Below are 17057 nucleotides of genomic sequence, written 5' to 3' on the forward strand. Positions count from 1 at the left end.
CCCAAAATTGATACACTCATAACAAATCAACCTTATGTTAGTTTTCGTGACGTATTGCTAAGTTGGATGGCATATGATAGTTCACAGATATATCGGTTTGAGATTTTTACCGTCCGTTTGTCACAGGTTTATCAATTTGAGTTTTTTCGTGATATTAATCTAATTTAATAGATGGTAAATTTGTCATAGATGCATCGGCTTGGGGCTTTTCTTGGTCAAAAGAGTTAGTTTATGATAAAATTATCACAAAAATATCAGTTTAGGGTTTTTGGTGGTCAAAAAAATAGTTCGGGACAAATTTGTCGCAGGGGTACCATTTTTAAGTTTTCTATGGTATTAACCCTTGTGTAAATAATGTGATTTTCTTTTAGTTTCTCGTTACTTCGTTAGATAACTTAAAAATGTAACAACATTCGATCATTACATACGGGCCTTTCATACAACAAAATCGAATCATTAGATGATTTGTACGGACAAAAAGTAGAGTTTTAGTGGAAGTTTTTTCCCTTGAAAGCGGCGGACCTAATAAAAATCCCTATTAACGATACATTTAGAGCTAATTAATAATTAAAGAAGAAAAGTCGGATTAATCAATGGGTTGGGCTTTGATCGGGAGCCCAATACCCAGAAGAAGCCCATTTATTGGGTTTCCACTACAAGTAAAGAGATTGCGGCGAATCAGTCGGAGCATAATCGATTTCCAATCGAATTAGGGTTTAGTTCTACCCCTTTCCCCCTATTCGCCTTCCTCCTCCCGCTCGGAGCTCGTTGGCTGATCGCAATGGCGGACGATGACTACAACGATATTGACATGGGGTACTCTCTCTCCCTCTCCTTCTCCCTCTCCCTCTCTTCCACTCTCTCTCTCGTGCTCTTGAGATGCATGTCGCGTGCTCTGTCGGATTGGGTTCGACACGATCATCATTCGCGTCTTAAAGGACCTTCCTTTAGTTGACTGAGCTGGTTTTGTACCTCTTTCGGGGATCTGCTGCTGATTTGGGTTGGCCGTAGCATGTTGGTCGGTCGCAACGTTTGAAAGCAGAGTATGGATTAGATCATTTAGTCCATCTAGAGTGCGAGTGTTGTAGATTATTTTGTGTTGGTTTTCTTGCTCATGTGAGCAGTGGGATTTGCTTTTTCACGTGGAGTTATGTGCTGGATGAACTGAGAGCAGATACATGTAAGTTCCCATAGTCGTTTGAGAGTTTTTGGAGCTCCTTGTAAGGTTTACTGGATTTTTTTTTTTTTTTTTTTTGGTCTGCAATCATTTTTAGGGAAAACATGTGCTGTATGCTACTTCACCTGAATTATGTTGTGCTGTGTTTTCGGTCCTGTTATGTGATTTGCAAGTTTCCATGCTTAATTTCATAGTCTCTGTGCTGTATCTCTGATTCCCATGTGGGCGCGGCTGCATTGGAGTCTGGCGATTGCTCAATGTGCTATTTTCTTTAGATTTCTTTTCTAGGTTGTTTTTGGGACATGAGTGTTTGTTGTTCAGTTACTCTAGCTATTTTTTAGTTGCATAACTTTTCTAGAGGAAACATTTGGGCATTTTGTAGTTCTTTTTGGATGCTTATGAATTGTTCTGTGCAGGTATGAAGAAGAACCGCCAGAGCCTGAGATTGAAGTAAGGGTCCAACCTTTCATGGTCTTTCCTTAAATGTTTGATCATTTATAAATTTGACCGACAGTTTTGATGAATTCTCCACACGCAGGAAGGTGTAGAGGAGGATGTCGATAATGCTAACAATGAGGATGTTCCTGATCCTCTCGATGGTGAGGAAAAAGAAGAACAAGAACCTGTAGAGCGACCTCGTAAGACGTCAAAGTATATGACCAAATATGAGCGTGCTAGAATTCTGGGTACCCGTGCTCTGCAAATCAGGTTCATGTTCAAACATTCGGTATTATCAGCCACTTGTTAGTTCTGTGTTTTAACAGAATTTATTTTGATTGAACAGCATGAATGCACCTGTCATGGTTGAGTTAGAGGGTGAAACTGATCCACTGGAGGTATGGACCGTACTCAAGGTTTTACTTAGAACTCTTAAAGTGTCTTATTCAGTGTTTACTTCACTATGGAAATTTTACTATCTTGCAGATTGCAATGAAAGAGCTCCGAGAGAGGAAAATACCATTCACCATCCGTCGCTATCTCCCAGATGGAAGGTGAGCTTCACTGTCAATGTCATGTTCGAGTTTGCCAATGCAATATACCCCCCACTTATCTCCATTATATAATCTAGTATATCGTTTTACAGTTATGAGGATTGGGGAGTAGATGAATTGATCGTGGAAGATTCCTGGAAGAGGCAAGTGGGGGGTGATTGATAATTTCGTTGAGTGTGAAGATTGGATGCGGGATGGATGAATTCTGTAGTGGTTGAATTCTGTAAATGCTATGGTTTTCGCAATGAACCACTCAACAAAAATCGATGACAATGCCAGTGTCAGGGTCATGAACATTTTGATGTGCGTCTGCGCATGGTTGCTCTGAGATGGAGTGTTTGACAGAGATCCGGCGATTTCTAAACTTCTAAACGCTCTACTTAATACATGTGTTTTTGGCCGGGAATTATTGCTTTAAATATATGGAGATACGTGTAATTGCTAGTCGTTCCTCACCCTGCCGTCATCTCTGCGACCGCAAGATGACACAATGGGAACGGTGCTGCCCATTCTTGCTTATTTCTGCATAATGCATAGAACAGTACTTTATGTAGTGGAGGTAAGACGATCTCTCTAGGTAAGGGTGGGTTTCTGTTGGTAAATTAAAAATGTTATGATGGTAAATAATTCATTAATTCACATAAGTTGAAAAGGAGTAAATTGGGCTAAGATGGCTTTTTCTTTTCATTTCGGTTTGTATGAACGAGCAAGATGTTCGGTGCTAAAGATGATGCCAGCAATGTTGGAACTTCCTTCAGTAAAAAGTAATAACGAGAACTTGGACCTCCGCCATGAGATTCACAGCGCAGATAATCTGGTATGGCTCAGCTTGAAGTTGGACAAGTAGAAATTTAGCAATCGAGCCGAGCCCGAACTACAATGTCAAAAGCGTCGGCAATTGTCAAGTCCGGTCGGTTAATAAAATTTTGACACAGAATTTGTTTGGTTGGTAACATGTTTGTAACTTACCAGAATGTAAAGGTGTGCAACCGAACTGGGTAGAACTAGGAACTGGATCAGCCCGCCCAAAAAATTGATCCAGTTCCAAGGTGAACAAGTATAGTTCTCGGTTCCAAATTTTTGGAGCCGGTTTGAACAGGTCCAATTGCAAGTGAAGACCCACTAGGGAACCGGATCGATTTTGAAATCGGTTCTTAGTTACTGTAAAAACAACATAACTTCTTTAAGTTGAATCTAACTCTGCCTCGCCTCATTTGTTTCTTCTCCATTCTTTGTCGCCTCTCTCTATTCTTTAAAGCAATATTTCTATGGATCAATGGAGAATGGAGTTCAAAAATTTATGTTGATGAACGAGGAACCGAGTTTTATAATTTATGTTGTTTGAACTTTTTATTATTTATAACTGTACATTGTTATGTGTTTGAACTTTTCATCGTTTATAGTTGTACGTGATCATATGTTTGGCCGGTAGGGATTTATGTTGATCGTCTTTTACTTTGAGCCATTTTGTTGCTATATTATTTTGCAGTAAAAAATGACATCAGAAAAAGGGAAAAAAAAAACAGGTTCTCGAATAGATCCTGAAATCGGATCGGAAAAATAGGGTAGGTTCTAGAACCGATTCCAGAAAAAAGGTAAGTTTCGGGTTTCAAAAATTGAGAACCGGTTACACTACAAAAAAACACGGATTTAGCCACGAAAATTTGCGACGGAAAAAATTTGTTGCTAATTTCCGACGAAAATAGCAACAAAATGAATATTCGTCGTTATTTGCGACGAAATTAGTGACAAAAAAATTAGTCACTAATTAGCAACGAATATAGCAACGAAAAAGAATTCATCGCTAATTTGCGACGAAAATAGCCACGAAAAATAATTCGTCGCTAATTTGCAACGAAAATAGCCACGAAAAATATTTTGTCGCTAATTTGCGATGAAAATGGCCACAAAAAAAAATTCGTCGCCAATTAGCAACGAAAATGGCCATGAAAAGATTATTCGTCGTAATCTCCTTTGCGATGAAAATAGGCTTCATTGCCAATTAGCAACGAATGTATTTTTTCGTTGCAAATTCTTTTCTTAAATGTTAGCGACGAAAATCAACGTTCGTCACTAATCACCAAAACTTATATAAGTTCTTATAACAATGTATCATTGTTTGACGAATATAGCGACGAAAAATAATTCGTCGCTAATTTGCGACGAAAATAGCCACGAAAAATATTTTGTCGCTAATTTACGACGAAAATGGCCACAAAAGAAATTCGTCGCCAATTAGCAACGAAAACGGCCATGAAAAGATTATTCGTCGTAATCTCCTTTGCGATGAAAATAGGCTTCGTTGCCAATTAGCGACGAATGTATTTTTTCGTCGCAAATTCTTTTCTTAAATGTTAGCGACGAAAATCAACGTTCGTCGCTAATTAGCGATGAACTTTTATTTTCGTCGTAAAATAAGCACTTTGAATAAAAATATCAAAGAAAATATTAAAATTACTAACAAATCATTATTTTCGTCACTAATTTAGCGACGAAATGTATTATTCATCGCTAATATGATAGAAATAAAAATAAAAAATAAGATGTTCAATTTATCAACAAACTTGCTTTTTCGTTGCTACGGTAGGACGAAATTTGTTTTTCGTCGCTAATACGATATAAATAAAATAATAATAATTACCGACGAGCAATGTTTTTGGTCGCTAATTAGCGACGAAAACCAAATTTCGTCGCAAATTTGTCGTTATCATTTAGCGACAAAAACCTATTTTGTCACTAATTAGTGACAAACCACGTTTTCCGTCGCAAATTCTCTTCTAAAACTTAACGACCAAAATTGCCGTTTGTCGCTATTTAGCGACGAACGTTGATTTCATCGTAAAATTAGCACTATGAATAAAAATAAGAAAGAAAATATAAAAATTAGCAACGAATCACATTTTTTGTCGCTAATTTTATAGAAATATAAATAAAAAAGGAAATATTCAATTTAACGACGAATTAACTTTGTCGTCGCTAATTTAGCGACGAAATTCATTTTTCGTCGCTAATATGCTATAAATAAAAATATAAGTAAAAAATAAAATATTAAAATTAGCGACGAATTAGCCTTTTCATCGCTAATTTAGCAACGAACAGTTTTGTTCGTCGCAAAATTAGCCCTGTGAATAAAAATAAAAAAGAAAATATTTCAAGTTAGCGACAAAATGTGTTATTCATCGCTAATATGATATAAAAAAAATAAAAAAGAAAATATTAATATTAGCAACGAATTTGTTTTTCCGTCGCTAATATGCTATAAATAAAAATAGAAGTAAAAAATAAAATATTAAAATTAGCGACGAATTAGCTTTTTCATTGCTAATTTAGCAACAAACAGTTTCATTCGCCGCAAAATTAGCACTGTGAATAAAAATAAAAAAGAAAATATTTTAATTTTGCGACGAACTAATTTTTTCATTGCTAATTTAGTGACGAAATGAATTATTCGTCGCTAATATGATATAAATAAAAATAATAAAATAAAATATTAATTTTAGCGACGAATTTGTTTTTTCGTTGCTGATTTAGCGACGAACTAGTTTTTCCGTCGTTAAATAAGCGACGAATTATTTTTTTCGTTGCTAGATTTCTCTCTCATATCTTTTTGTTTTTTTGTTTTTGGTCATATCTCTCTCCCCATATCTTCTGTAATCTTTCTTTTGACAATTTCTAAAACCCTCCTGCCCAAGTTTCAGTTCCACATGCTCTCTCTCTCCTGCCTTGACTGAGCAACCCTGTACGACGTCTTCATCTTCTTCTTCGCTTTTGCCTCTTCTTCATTTCCTCCTTCCTTCTTGTTCTTGCTTTCTTTTTCTGGTTCAGCCGAGCGACCCACCTCCACTCGACCACTACAGCCTGCACCACCACCCTTCGTCTACTCCCGTCACCAGCCACGCCTCACGGCCAACCAACCTCGCGCGAGCCGCAACCAGCTGAGTCGCTTGTAACAACCACCCGCTAGCCTCGTCACCTGGTCGCCATAAACCCGGGACCTTTGCCCCACGACCCTCCTCCACTTGACCTCTACTGCCATTGAGCACTGCTACCTAGCCACCTCCGGCCACCTGAGTTGGCTGAGACCCACAGATCTGACGATGACCCCGCCGTGACGATGATTTGAGCTCCCTGCTCGTGAACCCCGGCGCCCACCCGAACCACCGTAGCCACTACTCGGCTTGGCCGCCGCCTAAAACTTGCAACCCGAGACCCTTAGCTCGCGGCCCAACCGCACACCTCCAGCCGCCATCACTACGACTCCACAAGCTCGAGTGGTCACTCGCGAGCCCAGTTGAGCTTGGGAGCCCTGAGATCCGTGAGGCCCAAGTATCAACCCTCGAACCAGCAGCCCGCCGTGCTGCGCCATCATCCCCAGCAGCCCCGCCATGCCGCGCCATCGTTCCCAGCAGCCCTGACGCCGTTGTCCAGCCACTACCCTAGCCCTAGTTGTCCATGGCGCCGTCGACCAGCCGCTGCGCATCATGGAACCGTGATCCTCGCGACCCGAACCCGTTAAGTTGGCCCAACTTGAGGAACCCGTCGACTCCTACTGACCCGACCCGAACCCGAAAATCCGATACCCCGATCGCAGACTCGACCTGACTCGGTGACAGAAAAATATTTATGTCATTCTTGTGAAAAATATAGATGAATGTATCTCGTTTTCATCTTTCCCAAAAAAATGTATCTCATTTTCATATTGTTATAAAATTTTGATATTATTAAGTGCTTAATCAATGTTAAATATAAATTGCAGAAATTAATTTTACTTTTAATTAAATTTAAAATTGAAAAGTAAAAGCAATGATTTTATCATATGAAAAAAATAAAATTTCGTCGCTAAATTGGGTTTTGCGACGAATTTTGCCACGAAAAAAAATTCGTGATTAATCCGGCGTCGCTAAATTTAGTGACGAAAGATCGTGTTTTCGTCGCTAATTTAGCAACAAACATAAAATTCGTCACTAAATTCGTTGCTAAATTTAGCGACGAAATTTATTTTCGTGGGAAAATTCGTGACTAATTAGCGACGAATAAGTTTCGTCGCTAATTTGCCATGGAGGATAATTCGTCACAAAATTCGTGGCCAATTAGCAACGAAACTTATTCGTCGCTATTTAGCCACGGATAGGTATTTGTTGCAAAATTCGTCACTAATTAGTGACGAACTTTGTTTTGCGACGCCAAATTTTGCGACGCCGAATTGGCCATGAATATTTTTCTGTCGCTAATTTTCATCGCAAATCAATTTAGCGATGAATTTTGGTCAATTTTTCGTGGCAAAATCGTTGTTTTTTGTAGTGTTATAATAGGATAAGTTTCAAGTTCCAGCTTTAACCTACCCACCCCGAAATCGATTACCTCTACGAGAGAGTACAAACAATTATTTGATTGTTTTTAGGGATTATGTGCATTAGAAATCCTAGAACTTGTTATCAAAGTGCAATTGAGCCCTAAAACTTTCAAAAAATGTAATCAAGTCGTAAAACTTGACAAACTAGTGCAATTAAGTCCTTCCGTTAATTTCGTCCATTTCGGCTAATGAAAAATGCAGATGTGGCATTTGTTTTTATTTCTTTTCTCTTTCCTATTTGGCATCGACGTAATCGCAATAAGAAAGATAAGTCCAAAACGACGTCGTTTTGATCCAAATTTGCTTTTTAATTTGAATATTCATTAAATTAGTAAAAGAAAAAGAAAAACCAGCAAAACCAACGAGGTCCCTCCCCCACCATTGCCGGAAGAGTTGGCGATGGTGGAGCGAGGGTCGACCGGGCCTTGGCTAGTGGCCGGCGACCTTGGCCGACAGCAAGTGAGGGTTGTCGACCCTCACCCAAATCGGACTAAGTGCTACCGTTAACGGTGTCGCTTAGCCCCACCCCGATCAACGGCGGCTTTTGGCCGGGTCTAGACAAGGGCTAGCAACCCTTGCACGATTTGGGGGAGGGTCGCAACTCTCACTTACCGTCAACCAGGGTCGTCGCCCACCGGCCGGGGCTTGATGACCCAGGCTAACCCTCGCCCCACCATCATTGGCCCTTCTGGCGATGGTGGACTGTGGCGGTGGCAAAGGCCCTATCTAGTTTTGCTTCTTCTTTTTTTAACAAAAAATTAACTCAACTATTATTTATGTTAAAAATCAATTTTGGACCAAAACAACATAATGTTGGATTTATCTTTCTTGTTTCAATCATGTCGGTGCCAAGTAAGAGCGACAAAATAATAATAAAAAATGCCGCATTGCCCTTTTTAGTTAGCTGAATTGGATGAAGTTAGTGGAATGACTCGATTGCACAAATTTGTCAAGTTTTAGGACTTAATTGCACTTTTTGAAAGTTTTAGGACCAAATTGCACTTTAATAATAAGTTTTATGAATTTTAGTAAACATATCCCTTGTTTTTTTATTGCCAACATTTTATTAATTCATCAATATTTGCTTACGTATAATACCAACATTGTTAAAAGTTTCTTTTATCATAGGGAATCGTATACTTCTAAGCAAGTCGGCCTACTAATCATTATTTGATTGTTTCGAAATTTACCAAATTTCTAAGAGTTTATCAACCCTTATAAGAAGTCACCGGCCTTGATTTGGGTTATTTACCAACTTTTTATAGGTTAAGGCAATGTCTAGTTTAAAATAGTTTTACTAACTCTTATTTGATCGAGTAAACATACATTTATTATGTTATTTAGAAATTACCGATCGTTTCAATAAGTTGTCTACATTTTACGGAGAGCTTACAAATTTGTTTAGTTTATTCTCTTGAAGGAAATTACCAAAACTTATATTAGTTCTTATAACAATGTATCATTGTTCGAAACTACCGCTGTTTTAATATTTTACCAACATTTGTTTGTTAAAGTTACCAAAGTGCTAACTTTACTACCTTTTATTGGAGATTACCAACTTATATTTGAGTCTTTGATCGTTTTGAAATTATTATATATTGCAAATTAATAAGCACTTATCTTAATAGCTTACCAACTTTTCTAGGAAATTATTAATTGTTATCCGAACCTTTTGCCGAAGTTTTTCTTTTTGGAGTTCACATATCGTTCTCATAGTTTACCATTATCGTAAAATACATCAAGGTGTTAAAGTTACTGTATCTTTATGAAAAAATAACCATCTTTTTTCCAAATTACCAATTACTCGAATATTTACTTACATTTATTTGCAGAATATAATTTACCAACTCTTCCATAAAACAACCGATTTTTATCTGAAGTTAGTTTTCAACATTTATTTGAAATTACCAAGTGGCTCAATAATTTACCAATATTTATGGAAATTGACCAACAAGTAATAGGTCAATAACTCCTACCATAAATTAACCTAACTATATCAATAATTTACAAGTGTTAATTTGGAGTGCTTATCAACATGTTTAAGTTACAATCTTATACTAACTTCTCAACTCTTTCAAAATCACTGACTGCATTTTAATAATTTACTATTTTAATTACAGATCTTAAATTGCCAACTTGTACATGAGATTATCGTCTTTTATTCAAGTAAGTTACCCATTTTTATTGGGAAAAAATCACCAAAAAATTTAAACCATGTCATTGTGGCACATTTACCCCAAAATTTTTCTTGCGACACTAAATATCCATTCGTGTGATATATTTACCTCAAAATTTAGGGTAAATATGTCATATGAGAATAATATTGAGATTTTTGGCATAAATATGTTATATGAGTATAAGTTTGGGGTTCTTTATGTCACAAAAAAAGTTTGGAGTAAATGTATTATAGTGGGTATAGTTTAAGGTTTTTAATGCTTTCGTCCCATTTTTATTTGATTGTTTCAAATTAACAATTGTTCCATAATTAACTAACATTTGTTTGGGGAGTTTTTGGGCGTGTTAAAATTAAATCACATAAACATCTATAAGTGGACTCAAATGAGAGTTATTTTTTTCGGTTAATACCACAAAACTCCAAATTGCTACACCCAAAATAAATTTACCTCAAATTGATTTTTTGACCACTAAAAGCTCTAAATTGGTACACCTGTGACAAATTTACCTTATCGTTAGTTTCCGTTAAATTTTACCATTAAAGTGCTGGGTACCTCTTCATTTGTCACAGGCGTACTAGTTTAAGATTTTTCGTGATATTAACCCAATTTAATGGAAACTAATGCAGGATAAATTTGTCACATGTGTATTGGTTTAAATTTTTGATAGTCCAAAAATTAGTTTGGGTAAATTTGTCATACGTATATTAGTTTGGGATTTTTGGTGGTAAAAAAAATAGTTTTGGGTAAATTTGTCACGTGTATACGAGTTTGGAGTTTTTCGTGATATTAACATTATTTTTTTATAAGAACTGGTAACTTAACAAGCCGATAACATATGTACATAAATATATAAAATATGGCAATTTCAAAAAATCAAACAAATGTTGTTAACTCAATATGGTAATAGCTTATTAAGCTAATACTAGATGGTAACTTAATTAGTTAAGGTTTATAAATTACTCAAATGACAAAAGGACATCAAAAGTGCCAAAATTTGTGTACGACGCTCATTTTGACATAATTTTTTTAGATCACTTAAGTGCTAATTCTTTTGAAAAACGATTATTTGAATGTCAACTCTGGTGAGTTTTGTCTGAAATCTTATGTGGTATTTTTTTATTAATAAACTAATCCTACGCTTATCGAAAGATCCCAATAAGAAACTGAAAAAAATTTATACTTAAAAAATATTAAAAAGTTTAAAATAAGCTAAAAAATAAAAAGTTACCACTTGGACTTATTTTTTTGAAAAAAAAAATTACCGTGTAATATTAAAAAATTAATAATAAATGTCACGTAATCGGTTGGTCGAAATCTCTTGCCGTTGGCATACTAAAGTGATCATTTTTTCTTTAATTTAGCACTTAAGTGAGCTGACGAAAAATTTTAGTGCTAAAGTGAGTGTCGTATACAACCTTTGGTGCTTGTGTTGTCTTTTTGCCTACTCAAACTAATACTAATAAATTGCTTTAAAAGTGTAGCAAATAAATATTGGTAAGCTTTTGAAAACAATTGATAATCTTTAAAACAATCAAATAATGTGGGTAAACAGTCTCAAACAAGAGTCAATAATTTTCCATATAAGTTGATAACTTGATATATTGATAAGCCAAGCAAGTAAATATTTGCAATTTTCAGTTGTTTATTCATAATTACATGCTAAATAAATTGTCAGTCAAAATTTAAATTATTAGTCCATTTTTGGAATTTGCCAAATTACAAGCATGAAAATATCGGATATTTTCACTCACCGAACCCAAGAACCACTATTGACAGACAGTGCCGCTACGAACGAACAAGCTTGAGTCTTTGATTCAAAGGGAAGAAGATGAGGGTCCTATCCTTTGCACCTTCTGCTTGTGCTTTCTGCTCACCAAGAAACGCGGTCACAGCTCGTCCCAGCTCTCAAGTCTCGATTCCCATTCACCACCCATTCGTTCCCGAGGTAACGCGTTGAGAAATTCCGGCCAAAGCTTCCATTTTTTTTGTTTCTTGTGATATTGCTGTAATCCGGCGTTTCGTGCCGGTTCATAGAACGTTCTGTTCCCATCGAGGTCGGCGATGGAAAGTGCGTATTGGGTCTTTTCCAATTTCGTTTCTTGTGAATTCTAGGACTAGTGGTGTCAAGGAATGGAGCAATGGAATGCTTGACTCCAGAGCTTAAGCTCAAAGTGTTGGAGCATTTAATCTTTTAGACATGTCACTATTGATCGCATGATCTTTATGCAGGCTTGAGTTCGGGGCCTAACTCAAGCTAATATCTGTAAACTTAAGCTTTAATAGTAGAGCTGAGTCGGTTCAAGCTCGAGGTTGGTAGATCGTGCCCTGCGGTGAGTATTGGGCCTTCACATTTTACGGCGAGTTGAGTTCGAGTATTAAGCTTTGTCGGTTTAAACTCAACTTTGATTGCATTGCTGTAAAGCACTGCACTTACGTCTTGTTGACCTCAGGCGGTTAAATTGAACTGACTTGTCAGATTCTAGAGGAGGCTGAAAACCAAGTTGGGAACTAAGCAAAAAATGCATTGTATTACACTGAGAGGTTAGGAATAGTATTCGGCTTGGAATCTTTTTCAGTTGCCGAGGCATAGAGACAAAATATGGAAAAACAAAAGATGATTTGTCCATTCATAAATCCTTAATGGTGGCCCAGGTCAGCTGCGAAAAATGAGAGGTGAGACGTGGTCTTAGTGCTTTGAAGGAGCCTGAATTATTTGCAGTTTGAAAGCTTCATTTTGGAATGCCAAGTGCCTAAATTTGTCTTCTTTTCCCCTTTTCTTAACCCATTGGGCAACACAGGTTTCAAAAGCAGTGGATTCATTGTACTCCGAGTTCAGATCTGTAGATGTGATGGTGGCGAAGAACACAGCCCGTGTACTTAAAGCTTTTCAGAATGGTCGAATTGGATCCCATGTAAGGAAGCATATGCTTTTGTTAGCTCCAGATGCTAAGTTTGAGGTCGGTATTTGATAATGAGAACTTAACACGAGGCGAAAGTAGACTTTTTCATGGTTTTCGGGGTAGAGACTTCTGTAGATTAAGTCACATAGCCACGCTCACAGTTCAGTTTCTTCGCCTGAACATTGTGTCAACTTGAACAGATCATATGTACGGTTGGCAATCACAAACAAGTATTCAATGGACTTAGGAATTAACATTTGATGTCTGCTTTGGTGATGGTCATCAGTTTTCTGATTGAGGATATGCATAAAAAGGAAATACTAATGTATCTTTGCACTGGCACTTGTTGAGGTATATTGTAGTACAAGGGAATTCATATCATGCTTCCTCTCTCTCTCTCTCTCTCTCTCTCTCTATATATATATATATATATATATATATATATATATATATCTATCTATCTATCTATCTATCTATCTATCTATACATAATACTTAGAAGACTGATGAGAAAAGATGAATAGTATTCTCAATCATCTCTTCTAATCTTGTACATCCTGATTTGTGTCCTTCCATGTCTGTCATCAGCACTTTGGCGGATGCACTGGATATGGTCATGAAGAAGCAGGTGGACGTGAAGCACTTGACCAGGCTTTTGCAGACATCTTTGGGGCTGAATCAGCAATAGTACGCTCTCAGGTTGACGAAAAACTGCTTATTTTAAGTTGGAAGTATAATTGCTTCACTTGGTTAACTTTCCAAGCATGTGCCTTTGATACAGTTCTTCTCAGGCACTCATGCTATAACGTGTGCTCTCTTTGCCATTCTGAGGCCAGGGGATGAGGTAAGCTCTATATTATATCATTGATACTTGTGTTCAACTTGATTGGGTGCATTCTGATGCGAATGCAGAGTAAATTTAAGAAAGTAAGATCTGCACTAACTTGATTGTCAGCTTTTGGCAGTTGCTGGGGCTCCCTATGATACTCTACAGGAAGTTATTGGCACGAGGGATTCTCACGGGCTGGGTTCGTTGAAAGATTTTGGAGTGAAGTACCGGGAAGTGCCAGTATGTTACTACAATTTAGGACTTCACCTTAAGCTTTTCATTACTTTTGGTAATGACTTATTCTCTTTATTGGCATAAACCAGCTTGCTGAGGAGGGTGGACTTGACTGGAATTCGCTTTCCAGAGCTGTGGAATCTCATACAAAATGTGCACTGATACAAAGGTCTTGTGGTTATTCATGGCGTAGGAGCTTAAGTGTCAAGGACATAGGCAGGGCAATAAAGATGATAAAGGTAGGATTAACAGGTGCATGAGATGCTGAAGAGAAAAATTTATCTATTTAAGCATGGATTGAGCTGGGTTTTGAATCCGAAGTTGGTTGCTTGCATCATGATTGACCTTATTTTCCAGTTTGTCGATGTAAAGTAAATTTCGCAAGGTGTTGCATATTAGAGTAAATTGATGTATAGGTGCTCTTAAATAGTTGGGCTTTGAAAGGAGAAAAAGAATAAATGCAAATGGAAAGAACCTAAATTAGTCAATGACAATATTACACTTGATCTGTTGTGGGATCATTTTCTCATGAGAGGTACTGTAAAGAATTATAGAACAGATCTATGCCTAGATCAACATTGACACAAACGTTTTGTTTGAGCATGAATTAGAGCTTTTCTTGCAACTCCGGACTGTTTTTATTCTGTTGACATTTGTTTGACATCCACAGGACCAAAATCCTAACTGCTTGGTGATGGTGGATAATTGCTATGGTGAATTCGTTGAAGGAATTGAACCTCCAATGGTGGTATGTGCCTCGGTTCTTTTCTAAGTTGTCTGTGTTGCCCTCCCTAGAGACAAGTAACAAACATGCTGTTGAATTGGGTTGCAGGGTGCCGATTTGATTGCTGGAAGTTTAATAAAAAACCCGGGGGGAACCATTGCACCATGTGGTGGATATGTTGCTGGCAGAAACAAATTGGTAATGGCTGCAGCTGCTCGTCTCTCTGCACCCGGGCTTGGAGTTGATTGTGGGTCAACCCCTGGCGATATTATGCGTGCATTTTTCCAGGGATTGTACCTTTCGCCTCAAATGGTTGGTGAGGCAGTCAAGGTATTTGATTTGTTTGGACATTCTTTACTTCACCATTGATTACGATTTTCTGTTTAATGAATAAAATTTGAGTCCTTATCTCCATAACATTTACTGACTTTGTTCTTCTTTAAAAGGGAACTTATCTTGTAGCTGAAGTTATGGCATCAAGAGGTTATCAAGTGCAGCCACTTCCTCGTGCCCCTCGCCATGATGTTGTACAGGTTTGTCAGGTCTAGGCTAATAATAGTTGAAGTTTGAGTGTTAATCTTTGTATTGATTCTCTGTAGATCACTTTTGTTTGGTTTATAATCATGGTGTATTTGGTGACTGCTGTGCCACATAGACCTTCATACCCTTTTCGTGGTTTATTTCTAGGAATTATGGTGTTGTAGAGTTTGGTTTAAGAATTATCGTTTTTGTTGAGTTCCTCCTGGCCCTGTTGGCCATTACAGGAAAATCACTTTCCACTGTTGAATCTTCAACATGTTAGCACAAAATAATCGCATTTTTTCAGAATGAATATAACATGTGGGTTTGGCTTTTGATCCTCTATTCATTTCAGGCAGTGCAGCTTGGTACTCAGGAACGACTTCTTGCTTTCTGTGAAGCTGTCCAGAGAAGCTCTCCGGTAGCTTCATTCACTAAACCTGTGGCAGGAATGACTCCGGGCTACGCTTCTGAGGTCTGAACTTTTTAATTATGAACAAATAGTTATCATTAGTGGTTATTCTTAAATTTACCGTACCGTTTCCTGTCAATCAGTGGGTGCAGTCTAATCTGGAAACTGTTTGAGACAAATTTAATTTTTGGATTATATCATCATTGCACTCGACAAATTCATCATTTTTAATTCATGAATTGTAGCTACATTTAAGCTTTGCCAAAGAGAGGTGACCCTGGCAATTACATGGGACTGACAGTCGTTTTGGATGTCTGCATCATGTCATCTGCAAGCATACTGTAGCACTCATGTGATAGCTCTATAAAGCTATGAAGGTTGTTTGGAGAGAATTTTTTCTGGAAATGGTGTCTTATCCCTGCTGACCGAGCCAGAGAACACATAACATAAACCATGATGTATATCCATTTGGTAGCGAATTGATTTTTTCTTGAAAGCATGATAATTACATTATGTAGGCACAATTAACGAATTTGATTTGTATACCAAAGTCTTCTCAGGAAGCTCTCATATTAAAAGTCCCTTACACTTTGTTAGGTGATCTTTGCTGATGGAACATTCATTGATGGGAGCACGAGTGAACTTTCTTGTGATGGACCACTAAGAGAGCCATTTGCTGTATTTTGCCAGGTCAATTATTTTCGCTTTGCTTGTGTGTCCCTTTGTTGTTTATCAGATAGTTTCGTCTTTGACTTTGCCCAAACTAGTTAAACACCGCGAGTTATGCTTTTGGCTTTCACTTACACTTTGAGAATGTGCAATATAGGGAGGCACGCACTGGACCCAATGGGCTCTAGTTTTGGGAGAGATTCTGAAATCCATATAACCTCGAGACCGGGCCACAGGGAGCCGAAAGAGTTTCGCATGATACTTTCATATTGACAATTTTGCCATGAAGTCGCAGAGGAAGTTCCATAGTAAAGGGTGCAGGTTTTGGCTTGGGTCGAGATGTAACTTGAGTACTGAGGAGAAGGGGGGTAACTCAGTGAGGTGACATTGAACTCTTTGGATTTTCTTCCCCTCTTCCTATTGGATTCCGCTGCGATCAAAGTTGTTTAATATCGCAAAGGCAGTGGTTAGAATGGATGATCTTGAGAATTGATACTCGGCCCATGTTGCTGTCTTACATCTCATGTTAAGAGGTTTTCTTGCTTCACTGCGGGGACCGTCGAGGGCATGGAGATATATGTGGAGTGTTTCGCATGCTTAATGGAGACCCAGATGCTGAAATTATATGATCTTTTTCTCGATTGGAAGACATTGGTTATGGTCTTGTCATTCCAAATGAGATATCATATGAAAATGGGAGAGGTTACAAAAATAGTTGCAGGGTCTTGTATGCAAATTGCAATGCTTATACTTCAGAACTGGGATTGAAGATCTTTCAGGTGCTGTTCCTTTTCCCCCTGGTTGCAAAGAAATGGCGTCCTTGGTCGGTAAAGTTTGGCGTCCTTGTGGTTTAGTCCTTGATCTTTGTATAAACTGAATTATTATACCCTAACACGCGACTTGATCTACAGGTTTTGTAATTACCAGCATTGAAAAAAAAGGGGAACTGCCGGTTGAAAGAACCATCTTCATGGCGGGTGGTATATTTCAAATCCGAAAAGCCCTCGACCTTAGGACAGTAATGTTTGAGTTCTCTATAACACATGGAATTATGGTGGGATTAAACTCATCT

The 17057-nt window shown here is 37.7% G+C and overlaps 2 protein-coding genes across 6 annotated transcripts; both read left to right on the forward strand.

The window, feature by feature from the left end:
- Positions 1–664: 664 nt before the first annotated feature.
- LOC115745233 (DNA-directed RNA polymerases II, IV and V subunit 6A-like) lies at positions 665–2604 on the forward strand. The gene is made up of 6 exons (XM_048284461.1): positions 665–816; positions 1594–1627; positions 1716–1885; positions 1962–2013; positions 2102–2169; positions 2262–2604. The coding sequence occupies exons 1-6, from the start codon at positions 782–784 to the stop codon at positions 2329–2331; spliced, it is 429 nt and encodes a 142-aa protein (XP_048140418.1). The 5' UTR covers positions 665–781; the 3' UTR covers positions 2332–2604.
- Positions 2605–11497: 8893 nt separating this feature from the next.
- Positions 11498–16699, forward strand: LOC115745324 (uncharacterized protein YnbB-like). 5 transcript variants are annotated; one of them, XM_048284295.1, is made up of 13 exons: positions 11513–11644; positions 11929–12240; positions 12498–12656; positions 13187–13297; positions 13380–13442; positions 13554–13667; positions 13751–13900; positions 14332–14409; positions 14494–14715; positions 14832–14918; positions 15260–15379; positions 15914–16006; positions 16143–16699. In XM_048284295.1, exons 3-13 carry the CDS (start codon positions 12549–12551, stop codon positions 16200–16202), a joined length of 1206 nt encoding a protein of 401 aa, XP_048140252.1. In that variant the 5' UTR covers positions 11513–11644; positions 11929–12240; positions 12498–12548; the 3' UTR covers positions 16203–16699. The 5 variants fall into 5 exon arrangements, 4 of the variants coding, with proteins under 4 accessions (XP_048140247.1, XP_030536671.2, XP_048140252.1 ...); XM_048284303.1 differs by having other exon boundaries at positions 12498–12611; XR_007199571.1 differs by lacking the exon at positions 11929–12240 and having other exon boundaries at positions 11498–11644; positions 15260–15365.
- Positions 16700–17057: the final 358 nt, after the last annotated feature.

Source organism: Rhodamnia argentea, chromosome 1 (assembly GCF_020921035.1).
Source record: "Rhodamnia argentea isolate NSW1041297 chromosome 1, ASM2092103v1, whole genome shotgun sequence".
Taxonomy (NCBI): domain Eukaryota; kingdom Viridiplantae; phylum Streptophyta; class Magnoliopsida; order Myrtales; family Myrtaceae; genus Rhodamnia; species Rhodamnia argentea.

What these genes read in the sequence shown, in the direction of transcription:
- LOC115745233 (XM_048284461.1), top strand. Translation starts at nt 782, where the DNA reads ATGGCGGACGATGACTACAACGATATTGACATGGG. An exon ending in CGCCAGAGCCTGAGATTGAA is followed by an intron (nt 1,628 to 1,715) that starts GTAAGGGTCCAA and finishes CTCCACACGCAG; the next exon opens with GAAGGTGTAGAGGAGGATGT. An exon ending in ACCCGTGCTCTGCAAATCAG is followed by an intron (nt 1,886 to 1,961) that starts GTTCATGTTCAA and finishes TTGATTGAACAG; the next exon opens with CATGAATGCACCTGTCATGG.
- LOC115745324 (XM_048284290.1), top strand. Translation starts at nt 11,528, where the DNA reads ATGAGGGTCCTATCCTTTGCACCTTCTGCTTGTGCTTTCTGCTCACCA. An exon ending in CTCCAGATGCTAAGTTTGAG is followed by an intron (nt 12,657 to 13,186) that starts GTCGGTATTTGA and finishes GTCTGTCATCAG; the next exon opens with CACTTTGGCGGATGCACTGG. An exon ending in CAGCAATAGTACGCTCTCAG is followed by an intron (nt 13,298 to 13,379) that starts GTTGACGAAAAA and finishes CCTTTGATACAG; the next exon opens with TTCTTCTCAGGCACTCATGC.